Source organism: Littorina saxatilis, linkage group LG3 (genome assembly GCF_037325665.1).
Source record: "Littorina saxatilis isolate snail1 linkage group LG3, US_GU_Lsax_2.0, whole genome shotgun sequence".
Lineage (NCBI taxonomy): Eukaryota > Metazoa > Mollusca > Gastropoda > Littorinimorpha > Littorinidae > Littorina > Littorina saxatilis.
The window spans coordinates 4,047,704-4,060,510 of NC_090247.1; the positions used below are offsets into that span (position 1 = coordinate 4,047,704).

Below are 12,807 nucleotides of genomic sequence, written 5' to 3' on the forward strand. Positions count from 1 at the left end.
AATCGTGGGATCTTTAACGTGCACACCCCAATGTAGTGTACACGAAGGGACCTCGGTTTTTCGTCTCATCCGAAAGACTAGCACTTGAACCCACCACCTAGGTTAGGAAAGGGGGGAGAAAATAGCGGCCTGACCCAGGGTCGAACACGCAACCTCTCGATTCCGAGCGCAAGTGCGTTACCACTCGGCCACCCAGTCCCTTTGTGGCCACCCACCCAATGTTTCTCTCAATGTTTACTGGCAAAAACAGTCATCATGTGTCAAAATACTGGATCGGCTTCACGATGCGCTTGTGAAGAAATGTATTCTAATAATTTGTCTCGTCGTATTTTTTTTTCACTGACGGTACTGGTCGTATTCTAGACAATCATGTGTACAAAATGCGGCGAAATCGTATGGGTTCCCAGGTCTGAAATCCCCCCTCCCTTGCTTGTCACTCTAAAGAGCAGGCAATCCCAAAGAGTCGTCTACTTGAGAAAATCAAAAAGAAACGTTTCCAGACAGAGCCAGTTTCCATCTGTTTTTAAACCCACTTGACAAGAAAGAGAACTCTACCTGGTCTTTGAAGTTGAGACAGAGAGAGAGAGAGGGGGAAGAAAGAGAGAGAGATAGAGAGAGATAGAGAGAGATAGACACAGAGACATAGAGAGAGACACAGAGACACAGAGAGAGATAGACACAGAGACATAGAGAGAGACACAGAGAGATAGAGAAAAAAAGAGAGAGAGAGAGACACAGAGAGAGAGAGACTGAGAAAGAGAGGGAGAGACAGAGAGAGACAGAGAGAGAGAGACAGACAGACAGACAGACAGACAGACAGACAGACAGACAGACAGACGCACCAAACTGAAGCAGCAAAATGGATACGCATTAATAGCACGCGCTGGGATGGCGCTTGACTGAAGAGTATGCAGCAGAGAATTAATAGAGAGTTCCAGATGCACGACGAGTAGCCAAGACGTATACGTGTATAAGTCGACGTTGACACCAAGTATACTCGTCGAAGACACTTGGTCCAGATACACACTAGGTGTAGATCCCGACAAACGTGTGACATTTGATGACGTTGACATTAAACGTTAATTGGATCTGTGATCCAAACATGGCTTTTGGTCAATCGAGATGGAAGTTTATTCCACAAGCCCGTATGGCGAGTGGAATAAACTGCCATCGAGATTGACCAAAAGCCATGTTTGGATCACAGATCCAATTAACATATATATCTCGACATTCACTGGTCTTAGGGTTTTTGTTTTCAAAGAAGAAAGAAACTTGCTTGAACACGGACCACTTCTCCGAGCAAAATCAAAAAACCTAATCACTCGCATTCCATTCGACGTCACAGACATACGCTTGAAAAAGTAGGACCAATTGTATCGTGTTTGAGATTATAATGAATTCAATTTTTCTTGGGTTTCAACAAAAAAGCAATGGTCTGGAAGAAAGAGAATACAATTCTGAAACGACAATGAACGGTAATGAACAACAATAAATGAAATGAAAATACGCAAGTTCTCCCAACATCACAGCGACCTTTCCGACTTAGGCCTACGTGGGTCGACCGATTTCATTTTGAGAGGCGGGTAATGTGCGTAAGGTTTGTCAATCAAGGGTTTATTTATTGATAATGTTGATGGTGAGGGATTTGATCTGGCAGTTGGTGAAAGGAATGTTGCTTGGAAGGAGGTTTGCAAGATCTGCTCCGGGGTCATTGAACTCATTTTCGTCAGAGAAGATGTTGATCAGTTCTTCTTCTGTGAAATCCCCCCCTTTAGGATAATGGGCTCGCCCACTCTGTGCATCAGCCGACACATTGCCCTGAAGTGTGTTGGAGCCGCTCGGTTTGAAAGGGACGACAGCAGTCGAAGTTCCAGCGACATGTTCGGCGAGTGTAGTTCCCATGATCATTTTTTGTGTGGATGATGTGCGCTGGTACACAGCAAGTGAAGACACGGATTTGTGTCCAGTGATGGCCATGATCTCTGCGGGGGTGTGTTGATTCTGGTGGAGGACAGTGGCTCCAGTGGCACGGATACTGTGATTCGTGTACGTTTCTGACAGCTGGCTATTCAAGCTCAGTCGAGGAAGAAATTTCTGTAATGTGTTCATGCCAACGGGTTGATTGTTGTACCAGCATTCATCGTCAGTGTGAAACGAGGCCTTCGGATAGCACCAGAGTCTGTTGCAGTCTGGATGCAGTTTGGAAAGGTACCTTTCGAAGCTTCGAACAGGGCACACAATTGTTCCAGTTTCTGGCATGAACCCCGAAAAGCCTTCGGCATCATCTTGGCGATGATTCTTGGTGAGTTCGTCGATGTTTTGGATAACATACTTTCTGCGTGTGTTTGCGTCCATTTTGACAGCAAACGTGTCTTTTGTCATCGTGTGTATGTTTTCGTTACCTCTCCTGCAAAAGTAATACCTGATGTCGTACTGTACTTTGTTGTAGAGGGGAACATGTCAATACGTCCCAATACCATTACGTCCCAGTACCATTACGTCCCAGTACCATTACGTCCCAGTACCATTGCGTCCCAGTACCATTGCGTCCCAATACCATTGGGTCCCAGTACCATTGCGTCCCAGTACCATTACGTCCCAATACAATTACGTGCCATTGCGTCCCCGTACCATTAGGTCCCAATACTAGTGAATTTAATTTCTGAGATGTTACTGTAGCAGTGTAGCGACACGTTTTGTAATAAAAGTGCGTTTTGTAATAAATGTATTACAAATCGTGTTCGGATTACACAATTTTTATTACAAAACGCGTTCAACACGATTTGTAATAAAAATTGTGTCGGTACATATATAGCAGTATTTCACAAATAAAAATAAAATAAAAAGATGTGTACCGGTTAGTCGAGATGAGGTGAAGTGGAAAAAAATAAAAATAAATAAATAAATAAATACCGTAACTGTTTGATCATGGGAGAAAAAAAATCCTTCACGATATAATCAGAAACTGTAAAGGATATTGCATGTCAGTTTGTTTGTTTTGAGGCGCTCCTTGCTTTCCTTACAGGTTTTCTGAGGTAACCATGTTCTTTCTTTTAAAATGAACTGAAGCACGCTAACCTAAACCGAAGTGTAAAATTAATATATGCTTTAGCGGTGCTCGACACAAAGAAAAATACCGAAACAGTACAGTACACCGCTTTGTATTCCACTGTATGTAATCGAGCATGACATGACTGTAGGCTTATTTACTGAGTAGACGACTGAGAAAAGCTAGACTGACTGTCCAGTCATCGAACCTTCAGCACATAGACACCGAGACACACAGATAGCGAAACCCATACACGCACAAATGTAGACACAGACACCTACATACATACGTACATAACACACACACACACACACACACACACACACACACACAAACACACACAAACACACACACGCGCGCGCGCGCAAGAATATACATACATGCACAATCAGTGACATAGACTAGTTCTACATGGGACGATGTTTCAATAACAAATCATTTCATTTTTCTTCCTGTTTAATGACTGAACAAACACAACCGTATCTTTAAAAATCAACAACTGCATATTCTGGTAAAATCCTGGTTCGTATGTACATGTTTAACATTTAACATATTACTCTGCAACCCTCCTGCGATCAAAATTCCTTTTGGATTCATAAATCGAAGACACTTGAATTAAATATTATTGGGCGAGAAACTGTTATGTTACTTTACATAAACAGGTACTGTAAGTAACACACGCCTAAAAAAAAAAAAGGAACATTATAAAGGCCTTCAACTAGCTGTTCTTCTTTTCTTCTCCACGATCATCATCATTATCATCATCTCCACAATCATCATCATCATTATCATCATCTCGTCGTCGTCATCATCATCAACATCAACAACAACAACCAACAACAACAACAACAACAACATTTATTTTTTATTTTTTACAAAACACAATAGAAAAGAGAAAAACATAAATGTGTCAAGTAAGTGCATATACAGGCTTCAACATTATTGCTACGTAAATTTATGCAATCTTGAAGCTTGAAATTACTCGGATTATAATAAGGTAAGATACTCCGTACTTATAAAATCCACTGTTCATTTTCATCCTTTCGCTGACCTACTCTGTCGTACAATATCCATGCCACACACACACACAGACACAGACAAACACACACACACACACACACACACACACACACACACACACACACACACACACACTGCCCACCGCAGCGTTCAAGCATTGCTCAAGTAACAATTGTGTTGGGACGTAATGGTACGGGGACGTAATGGGATTCCTTTATGGGACGTATCGAGATGCAATTTTCTTGGGACCTATCGACACGCAATTTTGTTGGGACGCAATGGTACGGGACGCAATGGCACTGGGACCCAATGGTATTGGGACCCAATGGGATTGCTTAATGGGACGCAATGAGACGGTATTTTTTGGGACGCAATGGTACTGGGACACAATGGTACTGGGACGTATTGGCATGACCCCGTTGTAGAGTCCAACAGGCGTGTCGGGGTTCAAGTGAATACTTGTGTACAATTTCTCGCGATCGTAATCGGTCAGGGGAGAATGGTGGGTAATGGAGGCTTTGCCGGCAGCCTTGATCTCTTGCATGGCAATTTTGAAGGACTCGTTAGATTGTGAGAAAGCGGGATCGGAGAGCAGGTCAAACTTTCTGTTGTAGGGAGGGCCTTTTACGTGCCGATTCAAACCGTATCGGATACCTTCCAGTGTTTTTTTTTTGTACATTTCTCCTTTTTGACTCACATGCGAAGCAAAAGTGAGTCTATGTACTCACCCGAGTCGTCCGTCCGTCCGTCCGTCCGTCCGTCCGGACGTCCGTCCGTCCGTCCGGAAAACTTTAACGTTGGATATTTCTTGGACACTATTCAGTCTATCAGTACCAAATTTGGCAAGATGGTGTATGATGACAAGGCCCCAAAAAACATACATAGCATCTTGACCTTGCTTCAAGGTCAAGGTCGCAGGGGCCATAAATGTTGCCTAAAAAACAGCTATTTTTCACATTTTCCCCATTTTCTCTGAAGTTTTTGAGATTGAATACCTCACCTATATATGATATATAGGGCAAAGTAAGCCCCATCTTTTGATACCAGTTTGGTTTACCTTGCTTCAAGGTCAAGGTCACAGGAGCTCTTCAAAGTTGGATTGTATACATATTTTGAAGTGACCTTGACCCTGAACTATGGAAGATAACTGTTTCAAACTTAAAAATTATGTGGGGCACATGTTATGCTTTCAACATGAGACACATTTGGTCACATATGATCAAGGTCAAGGTCACTTTGACCCTTATGAAATGTGACCAAAATAAGGTAGTGAACCACTAAAAGTGACCATATCTCATGGTAGAAAGAGCCAATAAGCACCATTATCCCATGACCTGCCTCTTTGTCTCTGTTAGCTGAGGAGGGGATTATTTTGGATTATCCATCACAACCATATGAATTATCCATCACAACCGAGTCTCGATCTCACCTGTCATTGGTCTTTGTCTTTGGTCTCAGAGTACAACTGAATAATTTATAGAGGTCATCTGCATATTTATCGTTAACTCGGGACTACTTTTTTTTCAGCAAAACGATTGAGATATTCTGCGGTATAAAAGTCGAACTGACGTTTGTCTAACGATCTACAAACATTATCATTGAAGAAATAAAGAAAACAACAAAGAATGCACATAATCTGTTTGGGTGAATAGAGCTGAGTGAAGATTATGAGTTGTCCGACGCGGTGAGACTGAGAGAGAGAGACAGAGAGCACGAGAGAGAGCGACAGAGACACACAGTGATTCAAGGCGCACAACTCTAGTAAAGTTGTCGTAACGAGGTACGCTTCAATCATGGGCAACCGCTTAGATCAATCCCAAGAGCATCCTGATTCAAAATCTTGAGCGACAAAATAAAACTTACACTAAAACAGTATGCTTATAGTTTTGTTCATTTGTTATCGCTTTTAGAGCATTGATTGCTAAATATGGTTCAACAGAACAAGGCTGTCTCATCAGTCGTCTGCTACAGATCTATCGTCACTCTGAGGCCGGTGCGTCTCACTAGCGCTAGCGATACGCACCCTCTGCTGCAGGATCTGTCGTTTGCTATACATGTAGTATCTTCGGCTCAAGTTGACCGGCATGGAAATTGCCATTTTCAAAGTTGGTGATACTGTTAGAATAAAAGGTGGCGAAGAAGGTCGGATCTTGGACATACAGAGACCACTAGGCTACATGCGTTGCCGCATAAAAACAACTCGACAGTGGTGCGCCGTTTTCCCCAAGACAGATACCTCGCCTAAGACAACGACAGACATCAAAGTTAGGCTCACCTAAATCAGTTAGTGACGATTGAAGAAGTAGCTAATAAAAATGTGAACACTGAAGCACAAAGGCTCGAATGAGCACAAACTCAGCAATCATCTTCATCGCTTGTAAAATCACACACGCGGTCTTTCGAATCCTGAACTCAGGCCAAAAATGAGTTACTTCCCCTCGGGTATCATTCTCTCCCGTCGCTAGCTGTGAAGCGAAGATGATCAAAATGCGGTCTTTCGCAGTTTTGACGAATGACAGCTCGGGTATCCGACTGAAACCAGCCGGTAACTGCACAGTATCAAATGCATTCAAATCCTGGAAACAAAAAGACAAAAGGGGACTCGTTTCGCACATGAATATCATGACACGATTTTCGGTGGCAGAAGGTTTGATGAGCAGTAAACAGGCACTCGCAAAGTTTGTGTCAAAAAGTTAGGTTTTTAAATGAAAACGTCGGAGTAATGGGATAAAAAGCTTACACACCTCGTCCTGAATATCGTGCATATTTTCCCTCGGGTCGATTTACAGGTATTACCTCGCCAGAGGCTCGGTAATACCTGAAAATCGACCCTAGGGAAAATATGCACGATATTCAGAACTCGGAGTGTGTAACCTATATTTGTACTTCCTATGTCTTGAATTAACAGCTTTGTGTTGCATGACCTTGGATGACCTTGACCTTGGGTCAAGGTCACTTGTATTTTGGTAGGAAAAATGTGTAAAGCATGTGAGTCGTATGGGCTTTGCCCTTCTTGTTTAGTACGGGCTTCGAGATAGAAGGAAGACAGGGTTGCATCCAAACTGTTTTTGTCATATTGTTCAAAGTTTACCTCTCTTCCCTTTTCGTTCAAGTACTCGCGAAAAGTTGCTGCTGATGACGCGGTTGCCTTCTGCGTAGTGGTTGGCACGAGATTCTTTTTCTTCTTCGACAGTTCATCCTCCGATACTGTAGCAAAACGTTTCATTTTTACATTTAGTCAAGTTATGACTAAATGTTTTAACATCGAGGGGGGAATCGAGACGAGGGTCGTGGTGTATGTGCGTGCGTCTGTGTGTGTGTGCGTGTGTGTGTGTGTGTGTGTAGAGCGATTCAGACTAAACTACTGGACCGATCTTTATGAAATTTGACATGAGAGTTCCTGGGTATGAAATCCCCATACGTTTTTTTCATTTTTTTGATAAATGTCTTTGATGACGTCATATCCGGCTTTTCGTGAAAGTTGAGGCGGCACTGTCACGCCCTCATTTTTCAACCAAATTGGTTGAAATTTTGGTCAAGTAATCTTCGACGAAGCCCGGACTTCGGTATTGCATTTCAGCTTGGTGGCTTAAAAATTAATTAATGACTTTGGTCATTAAAAATCTGAAAATTGTAAAAAAAACCAAAAATTTTATAAAACGATCCAAATTTACGTTCATCTTATTCTCCATCATTTTCTGATTCCAAAAACATATAAATATGTTATATTTGGATTAAAAACAAGCTCTGAAAATTAAATATATAAAAATTATTATCAAAATTAAATTGTCGAAATCAATTTAAAAACACTTTCATCTTATTCCTTGTCGGTTCCTGATTCCAAAAACATATAGATATGATATGTTTGGATTAAAAACACGCTCAGAAAGTTAAAACAAAGAGAGGTACAGAAAAGCGTGCTAGCCTTCTTAGCGCAACTACTACCCCTTCTTGTCAATTTCACTGCCTTTGCCATGAGCGGTGGACTGACGATGCTACGAGTATACGGTCTTGCTGAAAAATGGCATTGCGTTCAGTTTCATTCTGTGAGTTCGACAACTACTTGACTAAATGTTGTATTTTCGCCTTACGCGACATGTTTTCACTTTCGAGTATGCAGACGACTAAACTTGACCGCTAAAAAGTAGTCCTTTCGGAATCATTACGCCGAGTCTGAACATGAGGTCTGAACATTGTTTTTAGGCAGGATCTAGGTGAAAGCGAGGCTGTTCGTAATATCTCTGTATACAGTCGAGAGAGAGAGAAATACATGTCGAGACATAAGTGTTTGATGATGATGCACGTTGTGAATGAATGCAAATGCGCTAGTACGTTATCATACAGAAACAAACACAACTCCAAAATGTAGGTTCCCGCCACTGTATTATACAGGTATGACAGCATACACACAAATACACACAATCATGAACATAAAGGTTAGGTACTCAAAAATCCAGTACTCACAGTTTTGGTAGGCAAAAAAACACTCGAGATGACCATCTAATGACAAAACTCTCTATCCTTCACTGAGGTATAAAACTACAAAAAACAGTCCGTGAACTCACAGGCACACGATATCTCGTTTACAAGTATCTACTCACGGCTCGTGTGTAGTCAACAAAAACCAGTTATAGTTTCTACTACGGCAGACTTAAAACACCGTCTGCTCTGTCTACTAAATATTCCGTATCTCTTAAGTAATTAAGATATTGTAGACATATTTTAATTCTGGTCGTACGCAGAGAATTACACAGCTTCTATTGCTGTTCGATCACTAGGAAATGTATTTTACTACTAATTCCTGCTACTGGTGACCTCGGTCTACTCAGTTTCCACCGCCCTGTGACCACTATGGTCCAACTGTACGGACAAACATAAACGTGCACTAGCTTCTAGAAATCCCGTCGAATCTCAGCTATGCGAGTCTAAAGGCGTAATATTCCGGCGGCTCCTCAGATCCTTCATTCTGTCATCTGGCCACTATTTTCCTTTATGACCGGTTACACGACGCACTGCACAACATAAATAGCGGACATCTTGTCTTAGATATCTGTCTGCTATGTTTAAAGTTACAGTGTTAGTCGATTCGACTTATGCGATAAACATTAACGATATTCAAATGCTTATTCCATTTACCTGTTAAGTGCTCTACTCGGGCTTCCTTTCTCCCGGTCGATTCCCGTGACAACCCCTCCCTGTCGCTGGACAGTGGTTAAGTGTAACGATATCTTCGTTGCGATTTACAAAGTCAACTCTCTCGGTCAGTGAGCTGAATTTACAATCCGTGAAACCACACTTCACTACGTCACTCTATTATCTCTGGTTAGCGCTCTAAAAGCGTGGAGGATATCACTATCAAACTTTGCCTGTTAGTGTTATTCGTGATTTCCTTCACAGGCGCCTAATATGGACCACTGAAGCGGCCTTCTCGAATCACTGTAAAAAGCCCCCTATACTTCAAAATAACATGATACAACTTAGTGTGCAAGTCAGACTAATCAAACTATGCTTTAGATTTATCTGTTTCGGGTTGATGAGAGCATTATTTTAAGCACACCAGGAAACTAAAGAAGCTTATCAAAAACAGAGTGAAAATAAGTGAAATTATTAACTTCTACGAAAAGAAGCCTATTTGTGATATTTTTTTAAATCTCGAAGGCTAGTTATAGGTTATTTCCAGCAAGCTTCTGAAGGAACTAATGAAAATAGCATTTAGTTTTTATTTTCTTCGATTTGTTGAAGGTGGTCCATATTAGGGGACTCACACATACTTTGAGATTTTGCTATTATATTTTGTTTGCAGTAGAAACTCGGGGTACACACTGCTTTCCATTACTTGTCTGTTTTTAGATTGACTCGTAGGGTTCTTTATAGATCACAGGCACTTGATGTAAAGTAGGTCACACACGTGTAAATGTTGTGCCCAGTTCTTGTTTCTGTCTCTGTTATTATTTTAGTTAGCAGGTCTAGTTGAGCACGTATTGTGTATCATGTACCCTCTACTAGTCATTGTGCATTTTAGTTAATGGACTAATGATGTCATTTGTATGGAGTCGACGCATGTGCGAGGATATGTATGTGTGGGAGGGGGGGGGGGGGCGCGGGAGAAGGAAACTTGCTGTATGTTATGTAATGTATGTATAGTGTGTTCATCCCTGCTCTGGATAAAAGACATCGGACTGATGACAACGTGGCAGCGTTCACGTGAAAACATTTTTTTCAGAGTATCGCTTCTACATTTTATTGCACGTAGGGGAAGGGCTCCTAATATGTATTTTATATTTTGTAAGCGCCTAGGGCTATATTTAGATTAGGCGCACAAATGTTCATAATAATAATAATAATAATAATGTATATATATTGTGTGTGATACGTGGTAAATGTGATACTATTTATTTGCATGTGTGATACAGGGACAATGTGATATCTGTAGGCCTAGGCCTATACTAGTGATCACTGTGTGTGATACATGAAATGTGATATGAATGCTGTTTTTATATGTTATACTCTTACTTTCTGCCTATGTCTTAATCCCAAGCGCAAGACAAATTCTTCTATGTGAAATTGAAGCCAATAAAATTTGAGTTGAGTTGAGTTGAGTTGAGTTGAGTTGAGTTGAGTTGAGTTAAAATGTAACAAATACGGGTTTAGCTGTCATATTTAGCAATTTTTGTGTGATAAAAGCTTTGGCTGTGGACAGAAACGAGTCCGTTTTAGGCGGCAAGTTTAGAGTGAACGCTGCCAAAAGTGAAAAAAATAGAAAAAGCCTGACGGTTTTGATGTTTGTGCTTCTGCAACTGTTTTGACATGTGAAAGTTATCCAGAGAGGGTGAATACAGCCATTGAAATTGTTTTGAGCGCTCTAGCGCCGTTAGTTTGTCAGAACAGGAGGTGGTCCATATTAGGAGCCGGTCCATATTAGGAGCCCTTCCCCTACGTGCAATAAAATGTAGAAGCGATACTCTGAAAAAAATGTTTTCACGTGAACGCTGCCACGTTGTCATCAGTCCGATGTCTTTTATCCAGAGCAGGGATGAACACACTTTTTCATCAGCAGTTTGTTATTTTTATCCGCAGACTGCTTTCCATTACTTGTCTGTTTTAGATTGACTCGTAGGGTTCTTCAGCCAGGCAAGAAGTGCTTGTTTACTGACACGTTCTCACGCACGACATGTCGTAAATGCAAGTCCTGACGATTGTTTTTTTATTGCACTGATACTAAGAGAATGTCGATATTTGTAAACTTCTGCCATTTCCTAATGTTTATTTCATTATTTTGCAAACGGATATGGATAATAAGTGGATAATCTGTTACGACACGAAACGCGTTCTAAATCCGGGAAGGGAGGCTACTCCAACGTACTTTCCAAAGTATTCTCCAGCCTGAACACTTTGTCTACGATCATCCCTACACTGACACAGACACCCATCTTTAGAATAGAATTTTTAGAACTTACACGTCACGCAACACTCTTTAGAGTGACGCTTTTTTGCTTTGACGTCAAAGATTGCAGGAGGCTTTGGAAGAGGACGCCTCGACTGCGGGACTTACTTAGGGGAAGGGCCCCTGATATGGACCACTTTTTTGGCTCACGTAAGTGTAGCCTATGCGATCGTAACTTTGTCTGTCTGTGCGTGCGTGCGTATGTGCGTATGTGCGTGCGTGCGTGCGTGCGTGTGTATGTCTGTGGTAGAAACTCTAACATTTGAAGACGTCACATTACATTGACGTCACATTATGACGTAAGAGGGTTAGACGTCACGCGAAGGAAGTACTGAAAGTCTCGGTCATTATTATTTTGAGCGGGCCGAGACTAGTTGGCAGTCGTGTTCCTGTAAGTAGGCTACATGCAGACAGACAGATCTAGATCTAGTGTCTCGCTTTCTTGCACAGTTTCACCTATGCTCTTTCTGTGTGTGTGTGTGTGTGTGTGTGTGTGTGTGTGTGTGTGTGTGTGTGTGTGTGTGTGTGTGTGTGTGTGTGTGTGTGTGTGTGTGTGTGTGTGTGTGTGTATGTGTGACGGAGTGATTGAGTTTGTGTTACTGTTTGTCGATTTCTTACGTGAGCCTTGATGTCTTCGCCTCTTGTGTTTATTGCTGATAACTAGCTTGTTTTCTTGCGAATAAGTTTCATTTTTGTGTTTGGTAATCCTTCTCTCTTAGTTTAACTGTTAGGCCTAATAAGAGTAAAATAGCTTTGATAGACCTTCAGCAAAAATAAAATACAGAAAAAAATCAAAAATGGTCCATATTAGGAGCCTGGGCGCCCAATATGGACCAGTGAAGCGGCCTTCACGAATCACTGTAAAAAGACCCCTGTACTTCAAAATAACAAGTCAGACTAATTCAAATATGCTTTAGATTTAGCTGTTTCGGGTTGATGAGAGCATTATTTGAAGCACACCAGGAAACTGAAGAAGCTTATCAAAAACAGAGTGAAAATAAGTGAAATTATCAACTTCCACAAAAAAAAGACTATTTGTTATATTTTTTTGAAATCTCGAAGGCTAGTTATAGGTTATTTTCAGCAAGCTTCTTAATGAATTAATTAAAATTGCCTTTAGTTTTTATTTTCTTCGATTTGTTGAAGGTGGTCCATATTAGGGGACTCACACATACTTTGAGGTTTTGCTATTATTTTTGTTTTGCAGTAGAAACTCGGGGTACACACTGTTAAAATGTAACAAATACTGTCTTAGCTGTCATATATAGCCATTTTTGTGTTATGAAAGCTTTGG

At 41.2% G+C, this 12,807-nt stretch overlaps 1 protein-coding gene across 1 annotated transcript; it reads right to left on the minus strand.

The window, feature by feature from the left end:
* Nucleotides 1-1,472: 1,472 nt before the first annotated feature.
* On the minus strand, nt 1,473-4,748 carry LOC138961072 (uncharacterized). Its single transcript, XM_070332666.1, has 2 exons — nt 4,450-4,748; nt 1,473-2,461 (listed from the first exon to the last, which is right to left on the minus strand). The coding sequence occupies exons 1-2, from the start codon at nt 4,746-4,748 to the stop codon at nt 1,615-1,617; spliced, it is 1,146 nt and encodes a 381-aa protein (XP_070188767.1). The 3' UTR covers nt 1,473-1,614.
* Nucleotides 4,749-12,807: the final 8,059 nt, after the last annotated feature.

What these genes read in the sequence shown, in the direction of transcription:
- LOC138961072 (XM_070332666.1), bottom strand. Translation starts at nt 4,748, where the DNA reads ATGTACAAAAAAAAAACACTGGAAGGTATCCGATACGGTTTGAATCGG. An exon ending in CCCAGTACCATTGTGTCCCA is followed by an intron (nt 2,462 to 4,449) that starts GTACCATTGCGT and finishes TGGGACGTATTG; the next exon opens with ACATGTTCCCCTCTACAACA.